The sequence below is a fragment of the Poecilia mexicana genome, unplaced genomic scaffold (assembly GCF_051168715.1).
Source record: "Poecilia mexicana isolate PSO_F unplaced genomic scaffold, ASM5116871v1 scaffold_17, whole genome shotgun sequence".
Lineage (NCBI taxonomy): Eukaryota > Metazoa > Chordata > Actinopteri > Cyprinodontiformes > Poeciliidae > Poecilia > Poecilia mexicana.
This window is the reverse complement of record NW_028263386.1, coordinates 16,299,266-16,319,885: the sequence shown is the minus strand read 5'-3', so window position 1 is coordinate 16,319,885 and position 20,620 is coordinate 16,299,266. Positions and strand designations below refer to the sequence as shown.

Genomic DNA, 20,620 nt, shown 5'->3' with positions numbered 1-20,620 from the left:
AGTTTTGAAAGGCAACAGTTCTACCAACTGCACCACTGTGCAGCGCCAGCACAATTCAATTCAGTTCAATTCAATTTTACTCATTTTGACTAAGTTCAGTGCTTATATTCAGATTACTTGATTTCAATTCAGTTCAGTTCAGATCATTTCACTCCAGCTAAATACACTCAAATTCAGTTTTGATCAGTTCAGCTGAGTCTTTATGTCTGGTCAGATTGATTAAGTTTAGTTCCATTTGTTCAGCTCATCCAAGTTTAGTTCAACTTAGTATAATCAGTTTAATTCTATTTAATATGATTTAATTCAGTCAAACTGAGTTAATTTCATTTACTTTTTGCCTACTAGATTCATTCTACTTCAGATTAATTCAGTTCAGTTCACTTTACCTCTGTTTATAATACCTCTCCTTTGTTTCGTTTTGTTAGTTAAGTTAAATTGAACTCAATTCACTTCAATTTTAATGAACTGAGATCAATGTCATTTATTTAATTGCAGCTCACCTCATCTTTATTTCAGTTCATTTTAATTTAACTAATTAAAGTTCATTCGATTCAGTTCAGTTCAGTTTCTCCACTGGCTCCACACCAGTTTGGATAACTTCATAGCTCGAGAACTTATTGTTTTTATCCCAAATCTTTTACCTTTGGTTTTCTCACTACGTCTCGCTTTCTGTTTCACGACAGTAAAACATAAATTACTTATCTAAACGGGCAGGCAAGTGCGATGCCATGCAATTATTTCCCGCTTCATTTGAACGCGGAGTAAAGTTTAAAACCACAACCTCTTCAGAGAAACTCCCTCACCGGGCGCTACGATCCTCACTTCCACCCCCAACAAGTGACAACTTCCTGTGGAGGTAACCATGGCTTGCTGACCTACAGGATATCCTGCCATTGTGAAAGTGAGTTTTTACAGCCTTCGCTGCGCTCGTTTGCTCACTGTTGCGTCTGCGCGTTTTGTTAACACAGATGTTCAGATCAAGCGTTCGCTGAACACGAATAAGATTCTTGAGCAGTGGAAGATTCACTGCTGTTTCACTAACATCATTTATTTTTTTTTTTTTAACTAACAAAATAAAATAAAAAGAATCCGCGAAAAAGCAGCTTTTGGGTGAAGTTGACTTTAGCTTTGCGCGACAGGGTATGCCACCAGTCCTACTACCTCAACACTGAGCACTCAGATATTTCCAAAGGCTATAATTGCTTCCAGAGAGCATCAGAGACTACCAGGTGTTTGGAGACCTCTCCTGCGCTCCGCTCTGGCTGAGCTGCAACTCCACCGAGGGGCTCTCTAGGTTAATGCCTGCCAAACGTTTACCTGCTTCAGTTTTTCCTGACTCTCAGAAAAGACGCAGGCTCACAAAAGGGGGAAGGATAGGATAGAGGGAGCATACGAGGGACTGAAAGCAAGGGAGTGAAAGAGAGCGTGTATGTGTGTGTGAGAGAGCGCATGCTTATGTGTTTTCGTGTGTACGTGCGAACGGGGCCGGTGTGTATGCGTCCGCATTTCATGGATCTGTTGGTGCGAGCTGTGTATATGAGTGTGTATGTGTATACGTTTATCAGCTCTGTGCAGATGGGTGGCAGAGTGGCTCTTGCAGCCAAATGATTCAGTATGCTAATGAGTTGTTATCTGCGGTGCTGCAGGAACAATATACTGTCTTTCTCGCAGGGGGAATCCAGCCTGCTGGGAACAGATTACACTGCACACACCGCCAAGGTAGTTATTTATATTTTCACATCGAGTAGTTGAAAATACATAAAATGTACAAACACACTTAGACACTTGCACACGTTTATGCCTCTGTGTGTGTGTGCGTTTGTTTGTAATACCTTGTGGGGACGATTTTCCTGACATATACTGTGTTGTGGGGACCAATTGCTCCTTGTGGGGACCAGAGCCTGGTCCCCACAAGGGGAAACCCTGTTTTTGGGTCAGGGGTCAGAGTTAGGGCTAAGGTATGAATTGAGTTTTGGTTAGGGTTAGGAATGTGATGGTTAGGGTTAGGAAAAGGGTAAAGGTAAGGTTTAGGCTGTAGAAATGAATGGAAGTCAATGGAAAGTCCCCACAAAGATAGCAACTCAAACATGAGTGTGTGTGTGTGTGTGTGTGCGTGCGTGCGTGCGTGCGTGCATGTGTGTGTATGTGTCCATAAACAAACAAGCAAAAATAACATTTCAACAAACTGACACAAATAAATTGCCGTCACCACAAGCAGCAGCAAGAATGAGATGGAAATTTGACAAACACTCTGGATTCTTCCGCAGTGGATGGAGATGTCATGGGCCTTCCTCTTTAACAGGTATCACTGCTGTTTCTGTCTTTTTACGTAAATGTCTACAAATGCTGCTCCCCTAATTATGGAGAACTCTTAATTAATTATGAATGTTCTCCTTGAGATATCGTGGTATTAAAATAGACAGTGTTTTTATTATTTATTTATTTATTTTTTAATGGCCATTCTCTCTTTGTGAGTCAGATAAATCTTTAAGGCAAAATTAACAAGTATCATTCGATCAAAGAAATGATGCAAAATATATCTAAACTGCGCCAAACAGATGTGCATAAGGCATATTAATTTATTTCTACCAATTAACTCTTATTACTGTCAACAGAGGATGTGACCGCAGATGTCCGTAGTTTCTTCTGTATTCATGTATTAAAGAACACATCAAGCTCATTTGATGGTGTTCATAAATGCAGCATTCTAAATATCATTTCCTTCTTCCTAATGTTTCTCATCATGGTAATTTTGTAGCAAGTACGTGTTCATGCCCTGCAGTCAACAGTTGTGGTTAACATTACCCTTAGTGATTAGACTCCGTTTGAAAACTGGAGGAAACAGGAAGACAATAAAATCTTTTATAACAGGTTTTGTTTACATTTCCACAAGTGTTTACATGTGGATAACTGCTGTCAAATATACTGGATTGACAAAATGTAAAACAGTTTTGTATGTCTAGTTTGCAGCTTGAGATGATTCAAAACATGCAATTGTAAATAAAGTTTTTAATATTATTTAGTTTGTAAAAGATGTTGTAGCTTCAAATGATCCAAGAAAGGGGAAAGGTTCTGTTGCATTGTCTATGTGCATTCATATTTCTTAAGCTTTATTTCAGGTCAGTGAAGACATACACACGCATAATTTGCTTTTCATTCATCAATAAGTGGAATTTGACGAGGCTTCTTCAGCAAAAAGGAAAATCCAGACTACTAAAACTTATAGAAATTGTAGCAAAATCTTTAAATTCCTGTGGTATGCAGGCATCACTGGTTTAGTTTTGTATCGTTTCCTTTATATTGTCAGGGGAAAAAAAGCAACATAATTTTCTTTAAGCAAACTTAAATTGATTAAAGTGGGGTTTAAATTAATATTTCAAAAATCTAACTACCGCTGTCCTGCTGATTTAGAAGGCAAGCAGTAAAAACTGCTTGACGGTAAATTAAATTAGGAAAAAAAAAACACGACAGCAACCACATATTCTGCTATTTGGTAGCAAAGTTAAAGATAGTAATGAACCTGGAGGAACAGATACAGACACAGATTCATAGTAACAACATATTTCTCCTTTTGTTAACCCACAAGTTTGAGATTTTGTTTCCCAAATATAATGAGTAAAACTACTGTCAGTGTTCATAAAAGTATCTGTGTGCACAATATTAAATACAACACACACACACACGCACACACACACACACACACACACGTGTGTGTGAATGTAATGTTAAAATCATTTTAAACTGAAGAAAATGAGTAATAAGTATGTTTTTCAGTTGCATTAAATCTCTGGTGTGTCTGTCAGGAGCATTGGAAGGCTTTTCTCCCCCATGCACAGAATCTGTTTGCCTGACAGTTATCACGACAGATTTGTTCTGATTGGTGTTAGACATAAGTAGTTAATAGGAGAGTAAGCCAAGATGATTAATATTCGTATTTCCATTCTAATTATAGAAAGACAATTCAACTTAACTATTATGAGTCAGACCACGTCTTTGTGAATCAAGTAAAAGACAAAAAAACATTTTGAGTGTTTTCCATCCAATTCTGTGACTGGTATAGTGTTTAAGGCTGATGTATTAACCTTCTCTGTTTGCAGACAGCTTCCTAATTTTCTAAGTTAATTTTTATTTTTTCGAGTGACTAGATTCAGATATTACATTTCAGTCATATCGTGTTTTTAGTCTCTTTCTGCAACCTGTTTGCCTGTGTTTTAATGCAAAACTCGACGTTATGGTCCCCAGTAATTATTTTTTTTTGCCAAATATGAGCATATTCTGCCCTCTAGTGGTTACTTGCGGTAACTTAGGGTCTCAAGAATTGATGTGATTTTCTTACTGAAATCCCAAATCCTTTATGAAATTAGTACCGCCTCTCTTAATAAACGAAAATCCATACATAAATGTTCTTTCAAGCAGAATAATTTTAATGCAGTTTCAACCAACAAAATTTGAAATAAAAAATGATGCTCTCTCCTAGTGTAATAAAACATGCAAAGTAATTGGCTTGATCAGAGTAACTCTTTAAAAAAGAAGAAAAAATAATTTTAAGCTGGAACATTTTACAGAAACATAAGCTGAGAGATATCCCTCTACAAGCTACAGCTAAAATAAGACAGTTGTAAAGTTAGAAGTTGTGCTCAAATCTTTTTCATAGCGCTTGCTTTTGTAGTTGAGTCTGGGTAAATCAGGAAGCCGGAGAAGGTGCTATCGTCCTCGCTGCTGGAGTAAACCCCGTTCCAGTCCCTCAGGGTCTCCAGCCACACCTGATCTCCCTCGCTGAGCTGCATCAGGATGAGGTTGGAAGCCTGGTCGATGTCCTGGCCGTAAAGGGAATCTCGCGTCCTCACTTTCCGTACCCCGTTAACCACCAGGGCAACCCGCAGGGGCCGGTTGCGCACAGTGATGTGATAAGTGAGTAAGTAGACTCCCGAGAGTGTGACGTTGAACTTGTTGAGTGCCGGGTCCCAGTGACCCTCCTCATTGTAAAAGACCTTATCAAACTTCACAGGCAGACCGGGTGGAGGAAAGGACCGACTTGGGAACAAACCCACACTGAAAGCAGAACGAGCCGGCTCCAGACTCTCACCTGGATCGCCTTTTGGGCCCCGGGGGCCCCGTACGCCTTTAACTCCCCTCTCCCCCCTCATTCCTGCTACTCCTCTTGCACCTGGAGGCCCTCTTGCGCCGACGTCTCCCTTCTCTCCTGCTGGCCCCATTTCTCCTTTTGAACCATCACTGCCATTTGCTCCTTGAGGACCCATCTCACCTTTTGGACCAGGAGGCCCAGGATCACCAAGATCACCTTTCTGTCCTCTCTCACCAAGTAGACATTCTCCCAAACGTCCCTGTTCACCTTTCTGACCCTTTGTCCCAGCTGTCCCTGGGGGACCCATAGGCCCAACGGTGCCCATAGTTCCATTGTGACCAGGCTCTCCTTTTTCTCCTGTGTCTCCTTTCAGCCCATTGATCCCATTTTCACCTTTCTCTCCTTTGAGGCCCAAATCACCTACGGCATGTGAGGAGTTTATGTGAAAAAAATAAAAATAAAAAAAGAAGGAGAGAAATTATAGAAGGTTTTGTATCATGGGATGCAGTTTAACCATTTACAGGCATGTTTGTTCATTTTAATTTTAAATACTGTGACATAAAAGTAGGGAACACATCAATGTTTTTCTCCAAAAACATTAGTAGTAATGGTGCTACTAACATGAAATAATTTACAGACATACTGCGTATATGTTCATTTTTTTTTTGTATATTTTGGGTTTCTTGAATTTTTACAGACGTGGTACCAATTCTATGTCAGCAGCCTCGTTAGAAATATATCTACAGAGAACAACATTGCCATGTTTTGACAGGGGATCCAAATCTAGTTTTTGAAGGAAGAAGCTACAAACCTTTCTCTCCAAGTTTCCCTGGCAGTCCAGGGGAGCCCAGTAAACCGCTTGGCCCTTGATCTCCTTTTTCACCTGTGGCAGTTTTGGTGAAGTAAAAAACAAAAAACAAGAACATATGTCAAAAAGAACTTTTTGTGACAAGCAGACAGCATAAATAGAGTGGCAACAAGTTGGACCTTTCTCGCCATTTAATCCACTGAGCCCAGGTAACCCAGCTGGTCCTGGAGAACCCTGGGGTCCAATTTCTCCCTTTTCTCCTGGTAACCCTAAAAATAAGAGGAGAAATTCAGTTTGGCCTCCAAAATTTTATTCAAAAGAAACCAACGATCCAATCTTACCTGGAGGGCCCCTTTCCCCCGGCGGCCCCTGTTCACCAGTCGGTCCTTTGGGACCTTTCTCTGGCGGACAGCACTCACACATATTGAAGAAGCATTCATTGTAGTCAAAAGTATAATTTCCTGGGGGGTTTCCAGGGGGCAGGATTGCATCAGCGAGGTACTCGGTTGGGTAAGCCTCACTGTTGACGGTGCTGCTGTCTGTTGGGGACAGGGAGTATCCGTCCGTCATAAACCCAGTTGTTTCCTCTGTGTGCAGGCTGCTGGAGGGAGATGGGTTTTTTGTCGCAATCTGTCCAGACCTTCCTCCTCCACCTAAGCCACCGATCCCAGTTTGAGGAGGCTTGTTGGTGTTCTGAGGTTTGGGCCAGTGTGTGGTCCTGGCACCAGACGTGAGCGCAACAATGAAGGCCATAAAGACGGTGGTCACCAGGATGAGATCAGCGGATGGCATGCTGAATTATCGGGTGGAAGTTAGAAGATGGATTACTGGTTGTTCATTTCAAAGATTCGCAAGACAAAAAAAAAAAAATCCCTGTTTTCAGAAGAGCAGCATCGTTTTTGAAAGTCAATCAAAAAGTCGGTTCTGTCGACATTATAGGTCGAGGTGGAGTTCAATCTTCTCGTTCAAATGAAAAATAACATTCAAATTTTCACTAAAATGAATTTGGACTACTGTGAAATATTTCACAACAGGTTTAATATTTATTAGTAGGGGTTTCATATTTGAATAAAATAGACGTGCTTTGAATAGCTGTTTCCTCTGCAGTGTATTTTGACTCATTTTGACAATAAGTTTAAAGGTCATGTTCCAATTTTCCTTATTGTTCCAAACCATTACTCTTGGCATTAAATGGACAATGCAATGCAAAAACCTACATCTTGTCATACTTCAGCTAATGATGTCAGAGTACTGCATATGATTTCATGTTAGTCAAACACAAAATAGGATAAAATTGTGAAGTGGAAGAATAATGATAGAAGGTTTTCCTATTTTGATTTTTGTAAATTAATCTCTTGTCTGTATTGTGTTCAGTTGTGTCCTTGCGTGTGCTTCTAAATTGTCTGGACTTTGACTGGACTATCATAACGCAGCAATTTGTTTTCATCTAAGCCATTCATTGTACCCTGGTGGAGGGTTTTTGTCTTGGTAGAAAGCTAACAAATGGCCAAGACTCTAAGCTTTGACAGCCTCTCTCAGGTTTTCTACAGTAATGTCCCTGTGTTTATTTTCATCCGACTTTCAATAAACTCTGACCAGTTTACCTTTTAATGCTGCCACCACCATATTGCTACCGGGGCGTAAGCACCTTTTTCTCCAAATATTTTTTCTGTCCCCTGCACTCATGAAATTTGAATACAGTAATTTTTTTTTAAAGCATGCAGATCTTAAAAACTGGAAAAGGATTTAGAAAGCATGTGGTAAAATCCCAAAGACCAAAAACAGACACACTTTGGAAAAAGCCTGCCAGTCAACACGGTGCTGTTGTTTCTAAAATCGTACTGTGGAACTGAAATAAAAACGATGGAAGTCCTATATTGAACAGAAACTCTGAAATTATCTGTGCAGAAGTCATTTCAGTTTAAAGTAAAAAAAAACAAAAAAAAAAACAGTCTGCTTTTTATGAAATTGGAAATGGTTGAGGCATTTGTCAGTAACAAATACAACGGCAAGAGTTTGTGATAGAATGTGGGTGCATTGATGTCACTGACCTGGAAGATTCCCTTTGCATGAAACATTCCTGATATATTAAAATTTCACAAGTAATATTCCATTATGTAATAAGTTTTGTCTGTTTGTTTGTGTACCTGTCACAAAAAAAACATGCCTTACATACTTTTATTATGCAAAGCAGTTTGAATTGCCTCATTGCTGATACAAATAAACTGGACTCGACATGACAAAAGGAAACATTTTCCTAATCAAGAAGTGTAAATAACGGGAAACGTAGCTCATAACGTGTTAAAGATTTATAGCTCAAAACTTTCCTAAGCATGTTGCTGACATCAACATTTGTATTTCTTCATATTTTCTGACCACAATGCCATTTCAGTCAAGAATCTGAATAGCCCATCTGTGTTGAAAAATACTAATATTTAAAGTGATAAATCCAAGTTTATTTTAAAGTTTAATTTCAAGATTTTTCTGGAAAGGAGCTCTGCAGCAAGGAAAAGCATCCAGAAGCAAAATATATATTTACCTGGTTATGTAGACTGTGATGATTCTTCACTCCATCCCAACCAAGCAGGGACTGGTGGTGTTTACAGCCTCTCTTTTTTATTGCTAATGTGGCCCAACTTCGGCACCTTCACACCAATGAAAGAACAAAACACGGAGGGTTATCAAGACGCAGGAGGGCTGGACTGGACAGATTGTGTGACTCTTTATGGATACGAAACAAAAGCAGGTTGTGTACAAAGACGGACTTTCTTCTTCTTTGCAAATGGGATATGAATACGGTCCCCCGAGACTACATCAACTATTAAAGAGTTATTTGTTTTGCTTTTCTGAAAACAAGAAGACATGCAATTTTAGAAAAGGTTCTGTTAGCATTACGCATTTTGTTTAGCTGTACAAGTTCGGACACAGTTTGCAGTAAAAGGCATTTCATAACAAACCAAGTGTAAAGGGTAGTGATCACACCGTCTGGCAGTACTTCAAAGCAGATCAATGGATCACTGTACACCCTGTGGGAGGAGGATCAATGTCTTGAAACAGGTGGCATGGAAACCCCGAGCCAACCATTTACTTCCTTGACCAAGCACACCTAAGAATCAGCCCAGAAATCCAGAGGAGCATAATGGAAATTTAACACTGATTAAGTGTCAGAATATCTGACATTAATGTCAAGCTTCCACATGAAAATCTCTTCAAACGCCTTTTGAGGTTTGCTCTTTCCATCGATGTGCTCTTCAGCTTCTATACAAATCTAAAACACCTATAAGCTTAAGATTTACCCCCAAAGTATTAGCTACGCTCAAGCTTAGTTAAACTGAATGGATCTTAGGTCTTTGGTGCTATTTCATAGAGATCATAGAGACTGGACTTTGGCTGGGCCATTCAAATGCAGGAACAAGGTTTAGTCTTAGGTATTCCATTATTACCCTGCCAAACTGAAAGAACTTTGTTTATTTCTCTGTCTATGGTGCATGAGTTTAATCTTGGCTGCAATCTGACTGAATTTTAGAGCATGGAGGTTATGGGCAAGTTTATGCTTGAAAACCTTGAGACTGGGAATTCTGATTCCTCAAACAATGCACTATGAAAGCCATTGCCAAATGAGTAAAGGCATTTAGATTCCCCATGTTATTATATCCTTCATTTCTGCAGCAGGAATTCTGTCAAGTGGTATATAGATTCCGTCCTTCTTTTCAATATGTTGACCAAATCAAATACATTGAAATGTCTATGGACTTTAGCATAGACATAATATAAGAGTAGACCCCGCATTGGCCGCTCCGGCGCAAGAAATACGGCGGCCATCTTGGAGCGGTATACCCTCCTACTTTGCTCAATCAAAACAGCAGAAGATGCCTCAGCACTGAGGGATATTGTTATTCTGATCGAAGGATTATTGATGTGAGGGCTCCACAGACAACATTTCACAAGTAAGATGGACATATTATTGTGTATATATTGTGATTAGAATATTACTTTTCTGTATTTATGTCCACCGGCAAGATACCAGCTAAAATTAGCTACAATGCTTGGTGTAATACCGGGTTCAGCCCCGCTATGAAGGCTAACTGAGATTCTGTACATCTAAAAAAATTAATTATTCTCTAACATTGACTGAGATTATCTGACAAAAGAGCCTATATTAGAAATTAAACAATATAAAACATATTATAAAACTTATATTATGTGTTATAACATTCACCAGCAAAGTTTACACAGGTGGTCAAAACTATTGTTTATATGTAATTCTTTCACTAGTAAGATACATCCTAAATCTTCCGTTTTTGTTTTGAAAGTTTCCTAAAGACACGATGTGAGGAAGAAGAGGGAGATATCTATAAAGAGAGACGGACTCACTGCAGCACGGATGAATCTCGCATCGGATTTTGGACTCAATCTCAGCTGCTGAATCACTCTGAAGCTAGAACTCGTCGGGTGAAAAAAAAAAAAAAAAAAAAAAATATATATATATATATATATATATATGTGTGTGTGTGTGTGTGTGTGTGTGTGTGTGTATGTGTATGTTTTTCACAATCATTATTTATTTATTTGTGTTTGTATAGTTATATAAATATGTATTGATATTACTAAATAATTTTTTAAATAAATTATGAACGGCTGTGTGCTTTGTAATATGCTCATCATACATCAATATCAGAATATTCCATTCCAATTCTATTGTTATAGCCTCTAAGCATATTTAAATATGATGAGCTATGTATTAAAAACATACTTAAAAATACAGTTGTTTATAAATGTAGCTGTGATAGATGTTTGAATATGGTTTCCAGTAACAAAAAAGCGTGTTATGATCGATTAAATGCGCTGATACGTCATTGTGACTGCTAAACACATAACGCTGAGCGGAGTGGAGTACCGCTCCAAGATGGCCGCCCTAAATCTCGTCAGCGACAATAGGCGAGAGCGGTCCATGAGGCGTCTATCCTCATATTATGTCTATGGACTTTAGGGTCACTTTGCTCATTGTAGAAACCACTTCCGATTCGTCTTTTCAGAATAAAGGCTTCTCTAGCAAAGCTCTGCCCAGACCTTATTGTTTCTCTGTCGCGTGTTTAGCTTTATTAAGACAAGCAATCCACTTCCGGCTGTGTCCCCATCGTCTCCCGTTTCTCGTGACAATTTTCAAGAAATGAGGCGTGTAGTGTGAAAAAAAATCATATTAATACGGAGGCTAAATACACATTTAAAAAAAAGGGGTCAAAGGCGGAAAAGGAGGACACCGCCAAGTCACAGCATTGAGACTCTCATTTCGCTCTCCGATGTGCGTCTGACCCAAAAACTCGGCCATTCAGCGATGGGACCTGGGAGATCTGCTCAGCTCCTTTGCAGCTGTTCAGGGGGCCGAGGATAGGACCAAGACATCGGTCAGAATCACCGACAGAGTGGCCTGTTGGTTCTCCACCCGATTAGTGCGCGAATGCGCTTGGGAGACGCTGGAGAAGCCAGCCCACGGAGGAGCGTTTTCAGAGCCTAAATTCCGTTTTTGTCCGTCATCGTGATAGTAAATCGATCTCTTCACAGCTCCGCGAAGCGGATGGAGTGAACCGTGCCAAAAGAGGAGGGGGTAGTCAGACTGCAGTTCGGTTGCGTGTGATGATAGGAGACACAATGACGCTCCTGTCTCTTTTGGGTCGGATCATGCGCTATTTTCTTCTCAGGCCGGAGACGTTGTTCCTGCTGTGTATCAGTCTGGCGCTGTGGAGCTACTTCTTTCACACCGACGAGGTGAAAACCATCGTCAAGTCCAGCCGGGATGCCGTGAAGATGGTGAAGGGGAAAGTGGCGGAGATGATGCAGAACGACCGCCTTGGAGGCCTCAGCGTCCTGGATGCGGAGTTCTCCAAGACGTGGGAGTTCAAGAATAACAACGTGGCCGTGTACTCCATACAGGGCAGGAGGGATCACATGGAGGACCGGTTCGAGGTGCTCACCGACATCACCAACAAGAGCCACCCGTCTATATTCGGGATATTCGACGGTCACGGGGGAGAGGTACTGTATCGCAGGCCCGTTTCGCTACAGCTGCTGCAGTGAGTTTAGATGCGGTGGATGTTGCGTTTGTTTTCAGTTTAACAACGATCTGAATCAACGAAGACAAAATGTGACGAAATCCTAGTTTTTGCCAGGGAAACTACATTCCTCATGTGAGGAGGCAAAATGTTCCTTTAGTAAGGGGAAAAATTGTGAATTACAAAGTTTTAACCAAAAATCATTTGCTTTGACTATTTGGATTTTCATAAACTTTTAAAACTAAACAGTCATTCCCCCTTTATTTATTTATTTATTTATTTTTTATTCCTTGTTTGTATTTTCTTGTATTAACACCCTAACAATGGCTGTGGCTCTCAGGGAGTTGACTTGAAGGGTTGTAACAATGAGCTTTGTGTGCTGTGTGTGTATGTGTGTGCGCTTTTTGTCCCTCATTCACTCCCTCCACTGTCAAGGGTCAGCATTTTCTCATGCTGTGCCTGACGACCTCTGGTTTCAGACGCCATCTGTCACCGGGAGTGTGTAGTTTGAGACTTCTCTGAACGATGAATCCTATGAGCCCCGTACTCTCTGCAACAAACAAGAAACAAGTTTATAATTAACATTATCGTCACAAATATGCTTTCACGCTGCTTAAATATTTAAGAGAGTCGGCTTCTGTTTCTGTTTGCTGGTCGACGTTTCCTGACATTGAAATCTTAGAGCCCGTCGTTCCATGACACAGTTCCTTGTCGTGAATTGACGCTTTATAAACAAACTGAACTGAATTAAATGTGAGAGCCCTGCCTGGCTATGAAAACACTTCCTAGTTTCACATGACTTTCAGTGCATGAAACAAGTCTTGTTTACTCCTCACTCGTTATACCAAAAATAATAAACAGTTAAACTTGTATAGTGATTGATTCTGTCGCAGTTTCTCCTGCAAGTGGATTGCAGGTGAACTATATTTTGATTTTGTCTGTAGAAAACAAAACTGCATCTGTATATTAAGAAATGTAATGTAATCGGTTTGTAAAATTCAATGAGAATATTTAAGAAACTTGCCTAACAGTTTCTGTTTCTCTGTGAAAAGCCTCGTTACAATTTTAGCAGCATTCCAAGATATATTTTTCTATACTTTTCAGTTGTGTTATTTAATTATTTCTGTAATGAGTAGAAGCACTTTTGACAATGATTGCTATAGTTGATTTCTTAAACTGTATCTTTTTTTAGCAGTTAGCATGGTGAGTGTCAACTGTGTGTGTGTGTGTGTGTGTGTGTGTGTGTTCCCCTCCTTTTTAAACGCCTTACTGACACTGAATAAAGCTAATTTTGAGTCTCCTTCCACAACACATCCATACTGCAGTGTTCAGGCTCGTATGACTTGTTACTGCATAGGTATGACGCATTAACCAATTGTTGACCTCATTCTAGCTAAATAAAACTTGTTAGAGTTGCAAATGTTGCACGGCCGTTTGGAAAATGATTAGTTGTAAATATCTACCTTAGAAATATAAATAGAAAAACCTCCTGTCAGTTTCAGAGAACCTGCCACTTACTTTTAATTCTCAGGCTTAAGATAAATGAATGAGTGCATTTTATTGTATGAGATTTTGATATTTGTGGAAAAAAATAACGCGGTTTAAAATTTTTTTAATGTTGTTAGTGTCATTTCAGTGACAAAATTTAGTGCAATTTTTCCTTCAACAAACCAGAGGAACTGCTGAAGTCAACCTGAAAGTTTCCATTTCTGGTCACTGTCCAATTGCTTACATATTAAAAAAAAAATAAAACTTTACTTTTAATGGCTATTTAAGTTTAAATCTTGGAAATGGAGCGTTTGTATGGTCTTTTGTCTGGTTTACAGGAAATGTCAGATGCGCCCGTCCTACATGCTGTGGCAACAGACACAGTGTAGTTGGTGTTTGCTCATTTGGACTTCTCTGTTTATTGTATTCCTACAAACTTTTGTTTGTAGCTCTTATTTAATATAATATTTGTTGCTCTTATCAGTCTGACACCCCTCCCGCCCTCAATGGCAATATCTCACAGCAGCAGCTATTGTTTTATGTCAAGTTACTTTTTGCATGTACTTGCTTACCCATTTTTCCATATATTTTTCCACTTATCTCCTCTTAAGCATCAAGACAGTTTCCTGCTTTGGAATCAGTTGTGAATGCATAGAAACTATGTTGAACGTAGCGATGCTCCTGCAGAGCCATATGAGGAGAAATAGACCAGTGTGTTGTGTCCCAGGCCTGAAAATACAAAGAACATTTTTTTTAGACATGTCTGTCTTTCTCCCTCCCCTGCTGTATTCATTGAATCATGAGTTGTGCCCCTGAAAATGAAAGTCAGCACTAGCTGCTGCTGCTTTCACAGCTTGATTTACAGAGATTAATGTTGTGGAAACACGCACACGCACGCACGCACACACACACACACACACACACACACACCCGTTTACAACTTTGCTCTATCAAATTCAAGTTTATAGCCATAGGCTGAGAGAGGAGCAAAGCCATTTTGATATAACAGTGATGTCAGCAAGAAACCCAGGCTATACATCAGTCCACTTTTAATACCACGGCTCCCATATTTTACATTCACTAATTAAATACAACAGCAGTAAAAATCTTTTGGCTATTAAAAAGGTTTGCAACTGCATTAATCCTGCCGTTTTTTTTTTTTCTTCTTTTTTTGCTGTTTGCTGCAAATGGAAAACAGCACTTTAAGCTCTTTTCCTCATCCAGTCGCCAAGAGTACCACTCTATCCAATTAAATAATGCGCAAGTACTCTTTCAGCAGAACGGGAGGCGAGGGGGAGGGGCAGAAAGGTGATGATGTTTCTCCCATGTTAAGTAGGATTTTGTTTCTATCTAAAATTTCGTAATCTCGGGGCTAATACCTCTCCTCTGGTTCACACACCTTTGCTGCAGCGGATTTGCAATCTCACATTCTGCATGACGACAAACTGTTTGAAGAGAGGGGTGCTGCGATCGTTAGCGCTGTAACTTCGCTGCAGCATTGTGGCTGTCTTTTGTGCTGCGCGCAGTCAAGTCACTGCCAAGTGAAGCTTTACTTCTGAAAATAGAAATTCAAAGCAAACGTCACATGAAAGGTCATATTTGCTGGAAACTGTTTAAGCACATCGCCACATCAGAAAGCAGCTCCAAGAATAATGTGAAATTATTTTAATCATCTGCTTGTAAGACACATTGACTGTATAAAAGAGAGCAATTAAGATGGTTAATTGTACTTTTTGGTCTAAAGAAAATTCTAGCAGGAAAACCGAGGGAAGAAGCAAGTAAGTAGATGTTTGTGCAGGATGAGGAGGCTGTTCAATGATTCAGCTCAGACTGGCTGCTTGCTCAGCGCAGCTTAATGGCATATGGGAAAACTATACCCAGAGACTCATAGAAAAACATGTCAGCTCAGTTTATAATAAAGTTCTGATAAAATCTGGCAAAATCAAGTCAAAGCAAACCTTGTTCTCTTTGTGCGTATTCCCGTCACATGCACGGCATTTCTGAGCTCACTGACGGCATCCACGCAAAGCACAACTCTGCTCTGTCTGTGCCTCCACTTTCTTGTCGTATCTCTCTAATCGCCACTGTGGGTCTGTTTGTGTTCCTTTGGCTTCCTGTCTGCCGCAGGCTGCAGCTGATTATGCCAAGGCCCACCTGCCTGAGTCTCTGAGGCAGCAGCTGCAGGCCTTTGAGAGGGAGAAGAGGGAGAGCGCTGTCTCTTACGCCAGCATTCTTGAGCAGCGCATCCTGGCTGTGGATCGGGAGATGCTGGACAAGCTCTCCGCCAACCATGATGAAGCAGGTCGGGAGGGGGAGGCGGGCGGCCAGAGGGACGGAGGGAGGGGGATAAATTAACGTGAACCGCAGCAGCCCAGTGAAGGGAGAAACCGTGATAAACTGTGATAAACTTTTGGCGCAATCATTTTTTCTTCTTTTTTATCACATACTCTAGAACAATCTCTGGTAAAAAAAAAAAAAAAACCTAAACACACCCTGTAGGGAAAGTTTCAGGAAAAGATGCAAATACACTTTTCAGATAATTTTTTTTGTAAAACGAAAATACATTTACTCTTAGCAACAATATTTTTCAATTACTAAAACAAGATATTGAGTACATTTTAAATATTTGATTTTTTTTTTTTATGATGTGATTTTTAAACATGTTCTGGTTTCTGTCGTTCCCTTTGAACGTCTCGTTCAGGTACAACGTGCCTGATGGCTCTGCTGTCAGACAGAGAGCTCACTGTGGCCAACGTCGGAGACTCTCGCGGAGTGTTGTGCGACAAAGACGGGAACGCCGTCGCACTGTCGCACGACCACAAGCCATATCAGCTGAAAGAGCGCAAGAGGATCAAGAGAGCAGGTACATGCTGAGGCAGTGCTGCAATGCATCCAACATAATCTACTGCAACACCCTTCAGTGTGATTTTAGTGTTCTTTGTTGCCATCTACAGGGGGAATCCAAAATAGCATTCTGTTAAAATATACTGCATCGGACAATAAATAAATAAATTTACACACTCATATCTCAGCGAATTCTGCATTTTGATTATGTAATGCAGCTTCGATATTTCTATTCAAGTTTTTCCCAGTTTTTCCTAAAATGTATTAGGTCGTTTAGGAATATCTATGGTGGCCATTTCATCTGTAAAATAGTTTAGTTTTTTTTTAAGAACTTTTACCCACTTTAACTCAAGACTAGATATCAGTTTATCTCATTAGACTTCTTATTTTTTTACAAAGTACTTAGACTTTTGCTCAAATGGTCTTTTATTATTATTATTATTATTATTATTATTATTATTATTATTTTCATTTGTTGCAAAACAGCTAAGCCATTTCGTGGTAATAATCACAACATCACGATTTGTTTTAATAGCTCTTTGATAACAGAAGTAGACATTTTTTTCTGAAATAACTTTGTACTAATGTTTACCTGCAGGCGGCTTCATCAGTTTTAACGGATCCTGGCGAGTTCAGGGAATCCTGGCCATGTCTCGCTCCTTGGGCGACTACCCTCTCAAGAACCTCAACGTGGTCATTCCCGACCCAGATATAATGACCTTTGACCTGGACAAACTGCAGCCTGAGTTCATGATCCTGGCGTCTGACGGTCTTTGGGACGCCTTCAGTAACGAGGAGGCAGTGCGCTTCGTCCGCGAGCGCCTGGACGAGCCTCACTTCGGCGCCAAGAGCATCGTGCTCCAGTCGTTCTACCGCGGTTGCCCCGACAACATCACAGTCATGGTGGTAAAGTTTAAAAGTGGAGCCGGGGGCAGTAGCAAGGCCGGTGTGTAGGTCTGGGGAGCTCACACTGTGATCAGAAGGATTTTTTTTTAACCCCTCGTCTGGATGCAGCAGGAAGGTTACAGGAAAGCTGAGGTGTGTACCTATAACAAGTCGGCACATAAATTTCCTCATGTAAGAACAAAGCTATGTTTTTCAATTGTCAATTTATTCAGAAAAGGACATTTAAACATACTGTAACTAACCTTTGTATGAATGATCAATTCTTGAAAAAACAAAAAACAAAAAAAGAACATAAGTGCAGAGTAAGTACAGAACTACTACAGACACAGGGGATTTTCTCTTAACCAGCACATACCAGACTGTGACTGCTTTACTTCTGTTTACTGTAAATTGCACATGGACAGTACAACTCCACTGGGAGCTTTTTACGGGATGCTTTTAGGAGAAACTGTGTTACTATAGGAAGGTGCTAAAACTGTAAATGCAAAACCACGGGCTTGTGGTAATACGATGATGCTCTGAATTGTACGTATCTAGTCTTTCTTACTGAACAGAAGCAATTTGTCATATTAAACAACAAGGCTGCAGCAGATCCAATATACTTAATTAACTTGAAGCAACGCTGTGCACAGATCTAACCTTTGAGTGTACGAAACTTACCCCCTGCATACTTGAATGGTTCCCGTTTAGTGTTGACAGTCTTGCCCTCAGCATGCATTCAGCATTAATGCATGCTGAACTGCATGGATTCTAATAAATAAGCTGTCGACACGACCGGTAGGGCGTCAGACGACACAGCGCTCCTGCTGTGACTTTAGAGGTCCTTTACTTATCGAACTCTTAAGAAGCACATGTTTCTACATCTGTAAGCTGTCTTCCAAAAAAGTAGTCAAAAAAAAGTGTAAAATTCTGAAATGAAAAATTAAATAGCTAATTGTTTTCTTTTCAAACAAAATAGAATTTGCACATGATTATTTTTTAATAATCTTAGTTTTTTCTTTTATCCTAATATGTAATCTAAGATTTCACCAAGTCCATAAAACAATTATACTATCGTTTGTTGCTATCGTTTGTCATTTGTAACATTTCAACCTACAATATGCAGACACTCTATCTAGGCTGAAGAAGATTTGATTGCATCAGCTGAGTGTTTTAAGTGACTCCAGCTGCTCTGGAGCTGCTCTAATTATTTCGGCTAATAATCATTTGACCACTTTATGACACTTGCGGGCAGTTTATAGGGAAGTGTGCCTCCGTTCTCAGAGAGTCTTGAAAAACTGGAATGAAAAGGAAACAGTGATTATACAAAGTGGGGCTGCCTCAAACCACACGCACACATACTACATAGGTGTAACACATTCTGATTTTTCACAAAATACACTACATTTCTATCTGTTCAGACCCATGTAAGATGCATTCTTTAGATACACATGCATTCAAGGCTGGATAAAAAAACAGCATGGCAGAAGTTCTTGATGATCCTGACTCCAACGTTAGTTTTGTCACAACAACAAAAAAAAAAGAAAAGAAAAGAAAACGTTGGTTGTTTTGTGTCAGCTGATGCACATTTGGGCTGTTGTTTCTCGCTAATGTTTATGTTGTTGATTTTCCTGGAAGTGACCGCCAAAAAGGATTTGCAAAGCTGAGATCATCGATGTAAATGGGATTTTTTTTTTCTGTGAACAGGCTTTGATGGAGTTGTTTAAAAGGTTTCCGTCAATTTTCCTTCTCCTTTTCCTTTGCAGAATGACCCCTACTGAAATCTAATTTCACGAAAATGACTCCCCCCCCCACCCCCCTTCAGATTGTTTTAACTCTTTCAAGTCTGCAGAAGGTGGGTGATACTCAAATTGAAATTATGGCCAAAATGCCTAGTTCATTTATTAAACATGCACTTAAAAGCTGGGAAAACAAAATGATTTTTCAGAGTGCTCGCGATTTTTTATGGTTATTTGGACATATCAGCCTATAGTAACACTACCCTTAGGAATATTAAAAGGTTTTTATGTTTGTAAAACATAAAAATCTACATCTTTTCAATGTTTTCACCATCTGCACCATCTCATTGTTGATGAACAAAGTACTGTACTTAAAGTGTTTGTCATAGCGCGCAGTTTTTGACCAGATGAGCACACAAGACTTTGGGTGATGAAACAAATTAAATGATGATTCATCGTGAACTCCTTGCCTATAAAGGGAATGCTGCTGGTAATGAAGCGGATATGCTCATGAAGCAATGCAGCTGACTTCACGGGCAGCAGCGACATGTCAGAGAAAGTTCCTGTAAGCCACACTTGATTTACTACTGCTTTCACTTCCTACACTGTAAACCATGACTATGTTATCATCTGAGTGCAACCATAAGAGCTATTTTTTTTATTATTATTATTATTTAACAGGTTACCTGATGCCTTATTTATTGAGTTTTGGATGTCTCTGGCAGATCGACAAGATCTGCATACTGTATGTTTAATCTCTGTCCTTCTGTACCTCAGTAGAAGTTTACAATAAAAACATTTTACTCTTGAGAAGTTTGAATTCTGAGTATTTAAACCATGCTCATCTATATAAAATATGCATCTTTTAGCAAATCTGTAATACCAGAAGCCAGAAAAAAAATCATTTCTAGTACTTTACATATCAGTGTTTGTATACATGTCTTTATCTCACACGTGGCAAGATAAAAAGCACGTGCAAGATCACAGGTACCTTGCTCAGAGCACAAAACATGAAAACATAAGCAGTTGTCATCAGATAAAGCCATCCTGTTGTGCTTTTCATCACCTTTTCTGGAATTTGAATGAGCTGTGTGCTCATAACAAGGACGCTGTGTCTAAATAAACACATGGTTGTAAATCGGTCAGTTTACTGTGGCTCCTACATGAGTCACTACTGGTGAGCTAAAGCTGGGAAACGCATGAGCTTGTCGGACCGCACCAGCTACGCTCCCGTTGGGTTAGAAATAGCTTCTTCTCAATGTCATCCGTGCAAGATAAGTCGCCCTGAAAGGAGAGTACACAACTCCTAATACCTCTTCCAGCACCTCAGTAAGTTTTGTAAGGGGGCCCAAATGAGAAGGCAAGGGAAGGCAAATGGATAGCAATCTTGGGGTGACGCATCAAACGAAGCAAACTCAAAAAAGAAGAAAGTGAAATGTTCAAAGTTGTAGTTTTTGTGTGGATGAAATTATGCGCATCCTAAAATATTCCATTTTAATTCCAGGTTGAGAGGTGGCAAAACGCAGAACAATCTAAAGGAGGTGAATACTTTCACAGGTCACTGTACTCTGTACCATGGAAAAAAAATAATAACTGGAACAAGCCTTTTCATATTTATTTATAGGGGTGGACATTGTCTCCCTTGGTGGCACCTCTGACTCAAGGTCGGAGACGGCGTGCAGCAGGTGGACTGACTTAATATAGCTTGAACATGATCTTA

At 39.9% G+C, this 20,620-nt stretch overlaps 2 protein-coding genes and 2 long non-coding RNA genes across 5 annotated transcripts; 3 read left to right on the top strand and 1 right to left on the bottom strand.

Moving 5' to 3' along the window:
• The first annotated feature begins 418 nt into the window (after window positions 1–418).
• Window positions 419–5,143, top strand: LOC106925680 (uncharacterized). Of its 2 annotated transcripts, XR_015765926.1 has the most exons (5): window positions 419–901; window positions 1,672–1,719; window positions 2,268–2,302; window positions 4,741–4,915; window positions 5,009–5,143. It is a non-coding gene; the product is annotated as an uncharacterized LOC106925680 (long non-coding RNA). The 2 variants fall into 2 exon arrangements; XR_015765925.1 differs by lacking the exons at window positions 419–901; window positions 1,672–1,719 and having other exon boundaries at window positions 1,741–2,302.
• Window positions 4,404–6,686, bottom strand: LOC106925672 (inner ear-specific collagen-like). The gene is made up of 4 exons (XM_015000113.2): window positions 6,236–6,686; window positions 6,074–6,163; window positions 5,898–5,969; window positions 4,404–5,506 (listed from the first exon to the last, which is right to left on the bottom strand). The coding sequence occupies exons 1-4, from the start codon at window positions 6,684–6,686 to the stop codon at window positions 4,638–4,640; spliced, it is 1,482 nt and encodes a 493-aa protein (XP_014855599.2). The 3' UTR covers window positions 4,404–4,637.
• LOC148154772 (uncharacterized) lies at window positions 5,465–8,005 on the top strand. Its single transcript, XR_015765927.1, has 2 exons — window positions 5,465–6,404; window positions 6,492–8,005. It is a non-coding gene; the product is annotated as an uncharacterized LOC148154772 (long non-coding RNA).
• Window positions 8,006–10,999: 2,994 nt separating this feature from the next.
• On the top strand, window positions 11,000–19,713 carry LOC106925681 (protein phosphatase 1L). The gene is made up of 4 exons (XM_015000125.2): window positions 11,000–11,927; window positions 15,560–15,734; window positions 16,134–16,295; window positions 16,875–19,713. Exons 1-4 carry the CDS (start codon window positions 11,529–11,531, stop codon window positions 17,228–17,230), a joined length of 1,092 nt encoding a protein of 363 aa, XP_014855611.2. The 5' UTR covers window positions 11,000–11,528; the 3' UTR covers window positions 17,231–19,713.
• The last annotated feature ends 907 nt before the right edge of the window (window positions 19,714–20,620 follow it).